At 35.3% G+C, this 16,286-nt stretch overlaps 1 protein-coding gene across 1 annotated transcript; it reads left to right on the top strand.

Annotated features, from left to right (window-relative positions):
• Positions 1–730: 730 nt before the first annotated feature.
• Positions 731–15,980, top strand: LOC103709916 (protein phosphatase 2C 70). The gene is made up of 14 exons (XM_008795451.3): positions 731–982; positions 3,574–3,760; positions 3,860–4,057; positions 4,170–4,345; positions 4,976–5,134; positions 7,201–7,344; positions 7,417–7,478; positions 10,494–10,629; positions 13,099–13,193; positions 14,678–14,793; positions 14,929–15,058; positions 15,155–15,209; positions 15,294–15,448; positions 15,534–15,980. Exons 1-14 carry the CDS (start codon positions 767–769, stop codon positions 15,691–15,693), a joined length of 1,989 nt encoding a protein of 662 aa, XP_008793673.3. The 5' UTR covers positions 731–766; the 3' UTR covers positions 15,694–15,980.
• The last annotated feature ends 306 nt before the right edge of the window (positions 15,981–16,286 follow it).

Below are 16,286 nucleotides of genomic sequence, written 5' to 3' on the forward strand. Positions count from 1 at the left end.
GGGAGAGGCTTCTCATCCCCTTCCATGAGACAATGGAGTACACGAAGTTTGTGGTCCCTCTTCCTATATAGGGTTTCTTGGAGGCTTGGGAAGAAGGACCTCTCATGTGAATTAGTTAATGGATAAAATGACAATTCTAGCCCAACCACAATTAGCAACTTAGATTTAAAAGTAGTATAACAAAAAAAAAGAGAGTACCATAACAAAACCCAACTAGCAATTAATTTAATAGCATGCCATGCAATTATTTTACTATGCGTCATGCAAAAGTTAAAGTCTATATTTGAGAAAAAGCAAGATACATTTAGACATCAAATCGAAAACTTACGTAGCATCCACTTATAAATAGACGCTAATACGGACAAACCAAAAAATTGTCGAAGAAACAAAGAAAAGCAAAAAATATGATTAGAATTGAAACTCTATTCTTACCCTTAAAACATCATAATCCATTCCTAAAACATCGACTTAAGTTCATGCATCATATACGACGCGTATAAATATTGTTTGCAGAAAAATATTTGTAATTTTAGCTAAAATCTTATAAATTATAATCATATTATGCCTTCGTAACACTACATGATTAAGCTCTAAATACATACTTCATACTTACAACCTAGCGTATAGGAAATAAGAAAATATTCTTCCTTTCCTGAAATAATAATTCTAGACGAAATAAGAAAGCTCACGCTTCTTATAATAAAAACCGCTAGATGGCAAGAAAGTCGAAGTAAATTTTGGAAGGTGGGCAGGGGCTCAGGGAGCGATGCGACCATTTCAAAGCGCTCTTCTCGGCCCCTCTCTCTGGGGCTCTGGAGAGGGAGAGCGGATGATGATAGGGATGGCAGCGAGCCTCGTGGGCTTCGCCCTCCTCCTCATGTTCCTCCTCCTCCTCCTCCTTTTCGTCCTGACCTGCCGCCCCTGGCGCTTCTTCCTCTCCTCCTCCTCCTCCGCCTCCCGCCCTGCCATCGCCGCCGTCAAGGCAAGAATGCGCTCCTCCTCCCCTCGATCAGAATTCTTATTCCTTGCTCTCGGTTCGATTCTTGCTGGGTTTTGCGAATCTTGGGGCCAATGGCCCGTGTCGTGTTTTCTTGATTTATAATTTTTGATTTCGGCTTTCTGATGTAGATAATCCCTATTTCCATTAACAATGAGGGATGGATTCTGATGCATGCGGTGCTCCTTTAAATTATTCTTTTACTATCTTAAATTTGTATTTTTTAATCTCCTTAGGACAAATTTTTTTAAATCTATGCTGGTACTACTTTAGTAAGGAAAATGATGAAAGGGTTCTATTTAGTTGTTGAGGAAATAAAGATTAAGACCTGGGATACGTGCTCATGATGTGGCCATTTGGTTGCAGGTTGAGTTTCTTTACCTGAATTTTACTCGGTTACATTGCTCTTTTTTGTTTTCTTTTGTTTCATTAGCTTTACCAAAGTGCAAGTGGAATGTACTTAATTTAGCTGATTTTTTTAATCTAACTTAACAACTGATGAGTGCTCACTGGTCTATTGCTAGAAATCTTTTATTGGCATTGTCCCTCCTGTTTATACCAGCAAGTAAATAATTATTTTTATTATTAGAGAGGTAGAATTCTCGATTTGAGGATTTTAAACCCATGCTGGGATGAATTCCTCCAATTACGCGTACCTTCACCTCTTTATGACATCTTTAGTTACTTTGCCCTCAGTTTGACTCTGATCCTTCATGGTAATTTCTTTCATTTTTGGCTTCACTGTAGGAGCTGCACCTTCACTTGGTAGGTATATTCTGGGAACTTTCAACTGAGATCTGACAGAAGACAAAAATATAGTCTCCGTTGGTAATTCAAGAGAAACTATTGTATCAAGCAAGTATGATGGTTAACCATGAATGTTGCAGTACTCCTTAACTACTGTAATATATTAGCATGTGTTTTGATTGATCTTGTCAAAATCTAAAATCATCTCAGCAAGCCATAACTACTGATTTACTGGTTGTTGGAACCATATATGTGAAATTCGGATTTGATATGAATCATCGAGCTGGTGCAAATGTGACATGTATGTAAGAAGAGAAGGATGGTGATGAAGAACAAAATAAATAAGGGATTTGATAAGTATCGGTTAATAATGTAAAATGTACCACAGGAAAGTTAAGTTTTGTAATTTTCTAATAAGAAGCATGAACTAACCAAAGCACAATTTAATTTACACCAACATTCCAGGACATTTTTGTTATATATTATCCAATATAACTTGATACTTTTCTAAATACTTAATATGTTGATCAAGAAAAGTCAATACTTGATTTTCACTTAGTGATCAAATGTTTTGAGGTTGCATTAGTGTACCACTTTGACTGTGAAGAGCCATAGTCCAATAAATGTATGCTAATGTATGATAACACGATGGTCATTATAGTGTTTAGTGTATCACATAACACAATCCCCTCTTAAACGCCTTGTGGAATCACATTAAGTGAGTTTGACAAGGAGGAATCAGAAGTTTGAATAGCAGGGGACTTCCTGAAAAAAGTTGACATGTTGCAGGGTAAGTGATAGACGAGGTGAAGAGAATGAACCAACAAGATAGTAATGCTGATGCAAACTGTTGAAGGGGATTGGATATATTGTGGAAAACTGTTGTTTTAAAATGAAAAGAATTAAAACAGGGGAGGAAACGAAGCTATATGCAGTCTACAATGAAAGTATTCTTGTTACTAGGATAACAGCTCAGAAGTACTTCAAAATTCATTTTCTTACATGAATTCCTGTGTAAAGCTATTTGAAGATTGAGGTTATAACATTTCCTAGTCATAACTTCCAACTATAGTGACCCTAGGTCCCTTTTGTCCTAGCTGACTTAGGAATAAAAGAAAGAATTTTTAATCAACTGAAAGCTTTACATAATTGTAAAACTGTGAATTTAAATAGATATGACTTTTGGTCTCCGTATTTGGACCACTAGCAATGAATTAAAGTATTTTCATGTCTTTAGAGAGTTTAGCTTAAAAGTAAGTCCAAAAATATAATAGAATTGAAAATTATCTTTTGCTACATGATTTGCTTCTGTCGTAGTGCGATGCCATAGCTTGTTATATTAGTATATTATGGAAATGCTTTAGTAATTTATCTTAAATGTAATGCTAACTGCAGTTTCAGTTATGCTCCTATGGAAATATCCTTTTCGAATTTGCTGTACATTGACGAAGTATGGTTGATTTGCTTGCAAAGTTAGCAACTTCTACTTACTTTGATATGATTTCTATGCATTTGTAGGTGATACATGTGACGTACTTGTACTTTTCTATCTTTTAAAAATAGTTATCTTAACTTGAATTTGTGGGAACAAGAAAATAATGATGTGGCTAAACTAGATAATCTTGAAATACTAAAGTAATGGTTAATGTGGGAATATTGTCCAACCTGTGGTTTTATATTCAAACTAACCTGTATTTTGTTAGTGGTTCTATTATCCAAATTATTTGTTAATATCGACTTTTTTCTGGTAGGATACCATGATCAAGTCACAGTTGTGCATCATTTAGAAGTGCAGACTGCACTTTAATTCTTGGTAGCTTCTTTTGCAGCCTGATGATCTTGATAGGCCTCTTTTCGCTGAGAATTTGGATCAAGCATCAGAACAAAGCTATGGTTTGGCTAGAAGCTATGTTGAGGAGTCGATAATTCAAATTGATGAAAATACCAGTTCTCCGAGAGCACATGGACTTGTCAGTAAAAAAAGGGTTCAGTCAACTGATTCTCATGGCAGTCAAGGTATGCCACATTGCTACATATCATATTAAATAAATATCCTATTTCTGATGTTTAATCTATTTTTATCTTAGTGACTAAGGAAGGCCTTAATTGCTACAGGAGATACCCTGATTCTGGATGTGGTCACTGAAAGTTCTGAAGATTTGCAATTTGGCCAAACACTTAAGCGTACAGCAGTGCCAAATTGGCCTGCCGAGGGCATAAAAGATGTTAGGAGGGATTCCAGCTGTAATGTGGAATTCATTAGTGACAATGGGAGAAATCTGGCTTCTGCATTCAAGGATATTTCATTTATACGTATACTCGTTTCCTTCACTGTGCTCTGGTTAAATTATTTAATTAAAACCTATTTTGTTCTAGTGTTGGTTTTTATAAATCATGTCATCCAGTCTTTCTTTTAGAAGTGCAGAAAACAGTCTGACTCTGGAAGTGATTGCTGGTCCTTCTACTGGGCTTCACTGTTCTCGACAGTCAGAAGACACTTCTATGCTTCCACTGACCCTTGGAAGGGTTTCCCCAAGTGATTTATTACTGAAGGACTCTGAGGTTTCAGGGAAGCATGCACGTATAAATTGGAACATGAATGTAAGCCTTTTCCTATGACTATTTTATCTTCTTTTTTTGATGTCCTCTTCTTCCTCTTGCTCCTTTTCTTTCTTTCTTTCTTTTTGTTCTTTATTCTTTTTTCTAATGACATGTATAAATTGGAACATGAATTTAAGTCTTTTTCTAGGACCAGTTCCTTATGCTATTTTATCCTCCCACCCCTTTTTGTTTTTTCAAATGACCTCCTCTTCCTCCTACTCCTTTTCTTTCCCTTTTCTTTAGATGACCTCCTCCTACCGTCTTCTTTGGGTGCACGCATTGCTATTGATTCTTAGGTAGACATGATGGTGGCAGGCACAATTCTTACGCCGCTAAGCATTTCCAACTGATCTCACTTGTGGAACTTGGATTGGATTTTCTGAACTCAAAAATGCATGGGGAGCTTCCTGATGAAGTCTTGAGAAACTATCATTGGGAAATTATCAGGAAACCAGTAAGGAGTGTGGTTAGTATGTGGGAGAGATGAAAATCATGGATAACTGTTTTCTACGTGGCTCTCATGCATTTCAAACATTTTTAATAATCATAGTCTAATGTGAGTACATCTGTTTCGTGCATCTCATGTGCACTCATTTCCGTATGTGGCATTTGCTGCATTACTGGTTGCAGAAATTAAAATGGGAGCTGGTGGATATGGGTAGCTTGAACGGAACGTACTTGAATTCTCAGTTAGTCCATCATCCGGATTTTAACTCTAGACATTGGAGTGAACCTGTTGAGCTGGAAGATGGGGATATTATCACTCTTGGCACTTCTTCGAGAATATCTGTAAGTTGAAATGATATTTTCCTTTTACAGCATCTTTTTTTTAATAACAGTAAATCTTGCCTTATGCTTTGTGAAATAAAATAACTGAATTGCCCTTATAGCTATTGCATGGTAAACTTGCCATCCTTATCTAAATATATCATATACGTTTTTGAATTATTTTTGATTTTTTTTGGAAGCCTTATGTTACTTCTTTATGAGTATTTGTTCTGAATCCATGAGGAAGTGTCAACATTTCCTGAACTCATAGTTTCACATGTCTAGAGCTTGCTTGATTCGATCTGGGTATTCTGTTTTAATTTCTCTCTTTTTTCATGCATGTGTGCCTCTTGAGCAAAATAGATCTCTATTCAAACCTCTCTTCTTTTCTGATTCTTAAGGACTGTTTCTGATTCAAAAAAGGTCTTCAATGATTTCGGCCTGGTTGCATGATTTTAAACTGCATGAATTGTATGATAGGATTTTCAATTGGTCTTTTAGGTTTCATGAAGGTCATCTCTCGTTCCAGATTGCTTGGTTAGAAATTAAATACCAATTCTCAGAAGGCTAATATCATCCTAATAGCATGTGGTTTAAAGTTCTCATACTTTGATGGACAATGTTTTAATCCGTCAAAGCTGACATATTGATGGGATGAGTTTTTAGTCTGTGTTTCTGGCATTTGAGGTGTTCTTTTCACCACGTATGGATCATGAATATCTGTGACTTTGTTTATTGAAGATTATGTGTTAAAGCATTACTTCTGTTGTTGCTTGAAACAAGTCAGTTGGCCCATCATGCACTTTGTATGTGGGCCACCATTATTGAATGATGTGGAACTGCTGAGCATGCTTTAATATGTCTAGGCATTGAATATGCAGATGGCTTCAGACTATTGAAATGATTTTTTATGTTTGGCTTGTTAGGATCTGTTTAATTGCTAATCTACATTGTTGTCATTTGTTGAGGGTATTTGGACTGAATTATGCGAGGTGAGAGTTTGCAAAGGTGGAGGTTGAATGTGGACTGTTTAATATTAACAATAAAAGGTGTTCCTTTGTTGGATGATTTGTCAAAATGAGAGGCCTGTATATGTATATTGACATGAAAATTTAGGTGGCAGATCATGTATGTGAGTTAGGATGTTAGCTTCTAATATCTTTGATCAACAATCACAAATGTTCTACTTAGGAAGGTACATTGCTATTATGGGTCTTCCAGTAGGATCCTAGTGGTAAACTTGATGTGGTGGTTCATGCAGGTTGAAATAGACGATCATAGATTCTGAACAGACAGTTTAGCCTTATGCGATGATAATTTAATTTTTTCCAATTCTGTGTTACGCTTGACATACAAAATAGTCTTTTTCCCTTGAAATTTTATACTTTTCGGTTGGTGAAGTAAATAATGGTCTTTTACTCAAAATCTTTATGGAATTTGATGTGGTTTTGAGGATGTTTCATTGTTATCAAGCATTATTATTGTATTTGGTGCACATGAGGTGCGTTGGGCATGACTCAATATAGAGTGGATGAAAGTTTTGAGAAAGAATTTGAAAGCTCGGGGTAACATGGAATTAAGTCTGTAATAGGAAATAGTGACAATGAAGGATTCATTTATCTGACCCTACCAAGTCACTAAGACAACAATTGATGGTCATGGGTTTGTTCTACTCTTGTATAGACATTTCTTAGGTTCTCCAAAACAATTTATGTTTCTATAAATGGACACTCCTTTATTCCTGCTTCTGCTATTGACAGTGTTTCCCATTCCTATTTCTATTTCAGTAGGAAGAAGGAAAAATGACTTGTAGGATACTTGGTTACCCTTCCCATTTATCATCTTTGTGCTACTGCTGAAAGTGAGGTTAGGTCCTTATGCTAATGCTGAAAGTAAGGCTAGCTTTTTCTCTTTTCATTGCCATTTTTTTTACTACATCTTAAAACGTCAATTTGGGCAGCAGGATAGAGTTACTTGGTTGATCAAGTGGTTGTTAGTATCAAATTTGCATGTTCAAGGCTGTATAGCTGTTAGTTTTTCCATCCTAAATGTACTGTGCATTCAACATGTTATTTCACTTTTTGTAGGTTCAAATTTCTCAACATTTTGAATGCCGTATACCTGTTGGAATTGGTATAGCATCTGATCCAATGGCCAGGCGCCGAGGTGCAAAGAAGCTTCCAATGGAAGACATCTGCTTCTGCCAGTGGCCACTTCCCAGTGTTGAACAGGTTTTTGAATCACCAATCCTGTCGTAGTTTTTTAAAAAAATGATTTGGTCTGATCAAGTTCTTGCAATTCAGTTTGGACTCTTCGGTATTTTTGATGGGCATGGTGGAGTTGGAGCAGCCAAATCTGCAAGCATGTATGTGATCTCTTTTCTCTCTTAAATGAATAATTGATGAATACCCTATAAAGGTTCAAGGATCTCATTTTAACATGCTGCACATTACTTAGAGTGGACCTGTATAAGTAATCTCTTGTAAACAAAGACACAACTGCACATTTGTTCTTATGTCATCAATCTTTTGTGGGTTCTGATATATTTTGCTTTGTATTATTAAATATTTTTGAGGCTTTCTGTCATGTCTCAATAATGATATAATTGAAAGCAATTTCTATGTTGAGCATCTCTTGCTCTGTCAATTTATCTCCTCCATTTTCTCTTGCCTATGTATGGCTTTTCATATCATTGTTCTTCGGTTTTTCTTATATGTCCCTTGTTCATTTGTCTCTTGAATGTGGACATAACACAAGTTTCACTATCAAACTTCACATAATGTTGTGATTCTCAAGAGCAATGCTGTTGGCTTCTCTACATCCATATTTTGTTGCTTTGAGTGCATCTATTTGCTTTTATATATTTTTTGCTTATTGGTCCTTGCTAATGTTTCTTATTATAGATGAAAATAGATGACGCTATTTTCATAATTTCAAGATTTCACCTATATGCCTTCTCTCTCGCCCCCCCTCCCTCTCTTTTGCTTCTTTATATTCTCATGATTTTATTTTGAGTGTACATTCTCAATCTCCTATGCACTTGAAATGTGATAAGAGTAAGCAACCCAGTTACTTCTAGTGCAACTAAATTGTCTCTTCACTATGGGAAAGGAACAAAATAATATTCAATGGGATTTTGGAGGAAATTTTAAGACGATAACGGACTAACTATTAGCAGAATAAAAATCATATATGGAACACAATTTTTAATGGAAATAGAAATATAGATGGGGCTGGAATCAAGAGATCGACAAGAGATGCCAAAAAGTGATTGACTTCATTATCTAGAATCTAATATATGAGATAATGGAGATGTATAGAGAATTGCAATAGAATCAGAGATGGTTGGATGAAGTGGAGACGTGCTTCTGGGGTACTGCCAATTGAGCATATATTGGTGACTTAAAAGGAAAAGCTTTAAACTTTTAAAATGACAATGAGGCTTGCAATCTTGTATGGTCTAGAATGTTGGCTGATAAAGAGAGCCAAACAAAACAAGTTAAATGTAGTAGGCACAATAATGTTGAGATGGATGTGTTAGAACTTGAAAGGATAGAGCATGAATTTAGTATATTAGAGATGTTGCACCAATTAAGACTAAAGTGATGGAGATCCAATTAAGATGGTTGGACATGTACAATAACAAACTAAAGGACATCTAGTCAGAAAACATTCTTCAGCCTTTTGTTAAAGGTTGTAGGAAGAAAAAAAGGAAGATCTATGGTAGCATAGATGGAAATTGTAAAAGAGGATGTAGAAAAGCTTGGACTAATAAAAGAGGCAGCTCCAAATGGGAATGCTTGGGGAATGCAGATTCATAAAGCAGAATGCTTGCAAATGTGAACGTGACAGTGTCACGCACCATGAAAAATAACTACTTTAATAAGGATATTTTCTTGAATAACTTATGGTTGTTCGCATAAGACTTCACTTAGCATTGAGTATGATCTGTATTTTCATATGCATGTGAATGGATTTTCCACTCTAGAGTGCTTAACTTTCACAATTTTAATTGGTTGCAACCCTTGATTATGATATTTCAAATTATGAAAAATGTCTACATGTTTTTAAATCACTCATCGGAAATTTATTTCTTGATTTTATCTTCATGCTTAGAAGATGCTTTCTTATGTTTTTCGGCAACTCCTTATCTAGGAGGCATGAATATGGATATGGGATATGAATACGATATGTCTAGTATATGGCAACAAATAAATTTATATTTTCCATGTTTTATAAAGGTTGCCGCAGTATGCAGGCTGTCTAGGGGACGGATAGTCATATGTGGTATGCAGGTTGCATGTGTGGGTGCATATGCAGTTGGTGTATGTTAACTGTATAAAAATAAATAAAATATATTAAGTATGATAAAATCAATAACAATGATGGTAATGTTTTTTGGATAAATAATATCAACATTATTTATAATAACAACTAATGAATGGTGCTCATCACTTAGGACTTTATATTAATACAATAGTCATAACATATTGAAATCCACATCAAACAAACCATCAGTAATGACATGCTCTATTTGTACAAGCCACATAAAAGTGGGTCGCATAATGCTTAAAGGCAACATATGTGGTAGCATAATGCTACTTGAGCCACAAATACAGTCACATAGTGCTAAGTGTTCTGTTTTTTTTGGCCCATATGAGGTATGACAGCATACAGTAAATGCACATAAGCAGTGTGGTGCAGCCATAGGACTACATATGCATATGTGGTTGCATATGCAGCCTTGTGCACCACATTTTAAATCACTAATTTTTTCACATATATTCTTAAAAACATCCAACAAGCATGATTAGTTTATCATAGAACATCATATAGCAACATCCAACATCACAGATTATAACATACTTCCTAATAGCATGGTTCGCGGTCCGTATAATAGCCTAATAGCATACTATCATGGTTCATACTGCATGAACAGGATATAAATATAAGTAGACAACAAACAATTGAATTGAATGTAGCAAACATTCTATATTTTGTTATAGTGGAATTATATATGCAAAAGTTAGCAGGCTAGCAACATTTTTTGGAAAAAAAAAGATGCGACAACCTAATAGGAGAATATTTAATGCATAAATTGATAATTTGCTAATTCATACAAGGCAATTTGCTAATTCATTTTATAGTCATTTTTTGTCTATTTAATTTTGATTAATAGTACTGCTTTTTTTTTTTTTTTAGATACCTACAGCCCATAGGCAATCTAACGCCATATCCTATAGTCTAGTCATTATTCTTCTCCTTCATGCAAATGTTAGAGTGTGAACATACTAGTGTTAATGACATTTTCTCATGATTTAGCTATCTATTTTCTATTTGCTGGAGACTGATAGCTGTTTTGGTAATTTTTGTTTTCTAGAATGCTGCCTGAGAATGTTGCTAAAATTTTATTCCATCCTGAAAGGAGAGAAAGGGTTCTTTCCTGTTGTGATGCTTCAGATGTTCTTAGAGATGCTTTTGCTCTAACAGAAGCTGCTATGAATCATCAGTATGAGGTTTTCTCCCTTCTTATCATATTTCTCTTTCAACTACTGTTTGAGATTAAACAAAATCAAGGCCAAGATTTAGCTTTCTAGTAAGTGAAAACATAAAGTTACCATTTGGTCTGATACTTACATGATGTAGAAAATGTTTTTTGAGGAACTTGAAATTAATATATTGACTATCTAAATAATGATACAGTCATACAGCATTTGACACTTTGCTGTGTTTATCTAGTGCCTTCCTCATTGATATTATTCTCAGTGATATCGAAGCATCGGGGAATCAATATTACATGGAGAATGGAGCAATCTATTATGCTGGACTTTGTAATTTTTACAATGTGTGTCGAAATAAAGGGTTTTTGTTTAAACAATATATAATTTATAGATATATATGGTCTCCAAAAAAAATATAGATCACATATTTTCCTACTCAAGTGCATTAGAGTTTTTTTAATCTTTTTATTTACTTTTAAAAGACTATTATAAAATACATTTTACAAAAGACTATTTAAGGTCACATAATACTTGCTAAGCAAGCACATGCATATTAAACAAATACTTGCTTTGGTGACACCCTTAGAAGAATTCCATTCCCCAATTATCACTATCTTACAGAAACATTTAACAATTCTTTAATGTAACTTTAAATTTGTATCTTTTGTTTGACATATAGAATACTAGGATGATGATATTGACGGTCTTAGGGAATTTAAGTCGAGGTCAGCTAATAAAAGGGTGATGCTTGTTAAGGAGGCCTGATAAATATGAAAGAAGATTACTAGATTTGTAGAAACCTTCTCTGGGGTGGGCTTATGCTCTAGGAGGACAGTATCCTTAAGTGTTTCAGCTATGTGGAGATGGGATACTCATAATATGGTCTTTGGAAGATACAATGATCGGAACCTAATATGCTTGGAAGAGCTAATATCTAGCAGAAGCATCATCAGCCATGTTTGGTGTATTTTTGACTATTTCAATGCTTTTCCACTTTTCTCTGGAAGGGATTCCTGAACTTTGATGGAGGCCTCAATAATCATATTGAGAGAATAGAGTTGCTTGAACTTACTGCCAATCAGCGAGACTTTTACAAAAAGACTAAACAAGGAGAACACCTTTTTACTTGGCCAAATAATCATTGGGAGCTAGCTTGTTCTCAAATCTTATGGGTTCCGTTCATTAATTATTTGTGCACTCTCCTACAAGTGTGTAAAAAATGATTAGATCTGTTTGATTTCAAAAATCAAGCTAAAATGTTACTTATAATTTTTATAGAAATCAGGTGTATTATTGTTATTGTTATTGTTGTTGTTGTTATTAGTAATTTATTATTTATTTATTTAAGTCTCTAGTGAGCTATACCACTTTTAAATTTTCATTCCTGGTCACCAAATATTAGTTGCACATGTAGACATTATCATGTCCAGAGTAAGTAAATCTTGTTGGGTTCAGCTTGCAATGTTTCCATTTCCTGAATTCCATTTTTAAAAAAGCAGAAATACAGTAGCAGTAGCCTTGAACAAATTTGGTAAACCTAGTTTTGTTTTTCTTTCAGAAAAATCAAAATTTAATGTTGGAATTTTTGGGGTCAACCTAGTTTTGTTTTTCTTTCAGAAAAATCAAAATTCAATGTTGGAAATTTTTGGGGTTTCCAATTAGCAGGTCTGCTCCATAAATGCAAAATAACTATCATATAATGAGAACAAAAATGAGTTATAAGTATCAGATATATTATTTTGGTCGGGTATGTCTAGTACTTTATAAATCTTGTAGATTTAACTGTAGATTGAACTTTTTAGCCAGTGAGCAAACTCCTTGAGCATCCTAGTTGAATGGATTTGATACCCACCTTCCTGTTGGTTGAATAGGTTGTAATCCCTGATTACAGTGCAAGCACAATTGCATTTTTCGTGAATGCTCACCATATCAAACCAGACCTTCAATTTGTTACTTGCAATGCTAGACCTATGTCTTGAAATAATATGGAAAACTTTTCCCCTTTGGAATGTATTCATGAAAAGTTGTCTTTGCTAGTCAAACAACTCTTGTGCTTTTTACATATATGGACTGTTTGGAGTATCAACTGTGGCCACCTTCTTCTCCAGCAGGCATGCAAGTGTACCTTCCAATCTAGCTATTGGCATCTCAAGCATTAGATCTCTAGGAATTATGTCATTGTTCTTCCACATAATTGATTTTTACATGTTGTAAATTGGAGAATAACAATTAGTAGGGAAACACTTGTATATAAATAGCAATGCCCAATATTGCTTAGTCTATTTCTTGGCTGAGGATGTGTTTGATATGTTGGTAGTGCAAATATTTTTCAGCTGTTTACATAACCAGCCTGATAGAATAGTTTAGTGGATCAACTTAACACAAAGCTTGAAGGAACAATACTCCTACTTTGTCTAATTGATAACTAGCTATTTTGTGAGGGTAATATCTGTTCTATTTTAACAAAATTGTTAATCTTTTCAGGGTTGTACTGCAACAATTTTTTTGATTTGGCTTGATCATAACAAAGATTTTTTTGCACAATGCGCAAATGTCGGCGATTCAGCTTGTGTCATGAAGTATGTTTTCTTCACAGTTCTCTTTGTTCATTATAGATTAAGCTAGTTAATTGCAGTTGACTTATAATATAACATCCTGGTACCATTGTTTTCATCAGTTATTGATCATGTCAGTGATAGAGCCATTCTCTTTATCAGCTCTCAGAATAGCTCATTATAATTAGTATCTCATGACATCTGAAGAAATAACATGAGAACTATTCATAATTTTTTTCAACAAATTGGAACGAGAAGAGTGTTGTCAAAATCTTCCAAGTCAAATTTTTCATGATGTTGAATGAGTAAGTAGATAGGGTGTTGCACCTAGACAGTTTTTTAATTTGCTCTTCTAGGAATTTTCTTTTATGTATTTCAGTACCTTTGGAAGAACCATTCATATGCTGCTGAACACACCGTACAAGGCAACTTTCTGAATGTCCACAAACTTAACTCTGGAGATATTCTTCCATGTGCAATCCATGCTTTCTTAAGAAATTCGATGATATGGTGCGAAAATGTGAAGAATAATGATGAAATTAGGCAACGAAGTCCACAATTTTCATTCTCTCTCTCTCTCTCTCTCTCTCTCTCTCTCTCTCTCTCTCTCGAGTTTGAGGGGATGAAAGGAATGGGATCATGAATAGGAAGTTAAAGAATGTACTATACCTTCCAGATGAGGAAGCTTGCTATTTGCAGATAACTGATTTCTCAAGAATGTGCCTGTCAAAAAAAAAAGAGAAAAAAAAAAGAATGTGGATCTTTTGCAAATTGAACAATGTGGAAGTATTAGAAATTTGGGAATCCTCATTAGGCTATATGACCGGTTGAATTTCCCTCTCTAATAGTATCTTGGATTAGTGAATTTGTTGTGCACTTGGTTCTATTAATTCAATACTTTGCATCGGTTAAGGGGCATTCGAGGTGGTTAAAGGGGCAATCAAGGTGTTATTCCTATGCTGTCCTTAGAATGATCATAGAAGTCCTTGCTGCTTAGCAGAATGTTTTGGTGACAGAATTTTAGCTGATAGATCGGGAGCTCGGACTGTCATCTTGAGCAGGGAAGTGTAAAGACATCTACACACTTTTAATTAGCCTTCAGTTGCTTTGAAATAATATCCATAAAAAATAAATTGGTAATGAGAACCATGATTGGTGTAAATTGGAAACCAGCGAAACTGAGTTTGCCAGAGCAGTATAGCAGAAGAACAAGAAGTTTGTTATTGCACACTCATACTTGACAGGTAATAGAACTGACATAGGTTTCTGATTGGATCATCAGTTTCTTCCCAACCATGGGGGGTGGTCCCTTTTATAGATTACTTTATTCATCCTGTTGTCAATGCTACTTGTCAATCTTTCAAATACCTTGGTGTCATTATTGATGACTTTGAGTTGAGCAGTCCAGTACATGTTTTCTCAGAAAAAAGGAGGGAAACTGTTGGTATTGTGTTCATCATTGTCCTCATCGCCAATTTTTACTGACTAATATGCTTTATTCATGTCAGTGTTGATGGAAAGCAGATCGCTATGACAGAAGATCATAGAGTAACTAGTCAGTCTGAAAGAACTCGCTTGATTAAAGCAGGAAAACCATTGAAAGATGGTGAAGGACGCCTTTGTGGTATTGTCTTGATTTCCTACCATGATGCCTCTATGCAAACATTTTCTTATAACCTGGCCATTGAGTCAAAAACTGATAATGGAAGGTCATGTTATAAGAAAGGTTTATCTAATATTTTTACATGTACTTCTACAGGATTAAACATTAGTCGAATGCTTGGAGACAAGTTCCTGAAGGAGCAAGACATGCGCTTTAGCTCAGAGCCTTACGTAAGCCAAGTTGTGCAGATCACCAAAACATGCATGGCTTTTGCTCTGATGGCAAGGTAGTTTCTGTTCCTCATTCTTTTCAGATGACATATGTGTGTCTCCTGAATTCTTAGTGACATTGATTCATTTTCTTCTTCTACCAATCGATGTAGTGATGGACTATGGGATGTTATTAGCACAAGAAGGGCAGTGCAGCTTGTCCTTCAGGTATCGTGATGTTAGAGAGTTCGCTTAGGTTCAGCTGATCTTTTAGATATTCTGATCCTTATTGTTCAAATGTGAACTTTGCAGATGAAGGAGAGATACAATGCTGGTGATGAGAACTCAGCTGATAGGATAGCAAATCATGTATTAAATGAAGCTAGAACTTTGCGAACAAAGGATAACACATCTGTAATTTTCTTGGATTTTGATACCCTGAGAACAGATTCATGTAAAATTAAATTGTAAGTCTCAGTTTAGAGATTCATGCAGTTTGCTGCGTATATACCTACCAGCCAACTTTCTTCTCAACATTCTTTTGGTTACCAGTGGTTTCGGATCTCTACGCAAATGTTTGTGGAGTGCTGTACATGAGAAGGTGCCAACTGAGCCTGCTTCTAAAAGTATTTTGGTGGTTGCACCAGACCAAGGTTCAAGTCCCAAATTTTTCCGGCCAGCTAACCTCCGGTTTGCGCGTGCTGAGAACTAGTCCCAGATGCTGCTTCAAATGGGGATGAAATTGCAAATGGTTGGAAGATTTTTGTGAAATGATTTTTCTCCTGTCTGCAAATGATCATGAGCAATAGCATATTAGCATGCAATGTTATGCTCCGTTTATTGTGAAACCGTGCAGAAAAGTCTCTCTCTCTCTGTGTGTGTGTCTCTCTCCCTCTGTTTTTTTTAAGAGAAACTGCCAAAAGGGCTTCTGTGCGCAACCAAACATCACTGGACTCGGGAGTCTAGACAAGAAATGTTTTTCATTTTCATTTTTTTTAATGAAAAGGGCTGACATGTTATTTAATTACCGAAGTTCAGGATTTTTTTTTGGTTGGAGATGCATCATCTGAGAAGTGAACCCATAATTTCTGGTACTGTTAGGTAAAGAGGTATGACCTCTTGAACAAGATGCATCACAAGAACAATGAAAATCAGAATCAAGCAATTGATGCTGCTCACAGGAAAGTGTAATTCGAGACTTGTTTTTTGAAGATAATATTTATCAATTAGGCTCAAGCACTTGCTTCTTCTTCTTTTTTTTTTTTTTTCCATTTATATCCCACCAAAGGAGAGACAAAGTCTTGA

The sequence above is a fragment of the Phoenix dactylifera genome, chromosome 12 (assembly GCF_009389715.1).
Source record: "Phoenix dactylifera cultivar Barhee BC4 chromosome 12, palm_55x_up_171113_PBpolish2nd_filt_p, whole genome shotgun sequence".
NCBI lineage: Eukaryota > Viridiplantae > Streptophyta > Magnoliopsida > Arecales > Arecaceae > Phoenix > Phoenix dactylifera.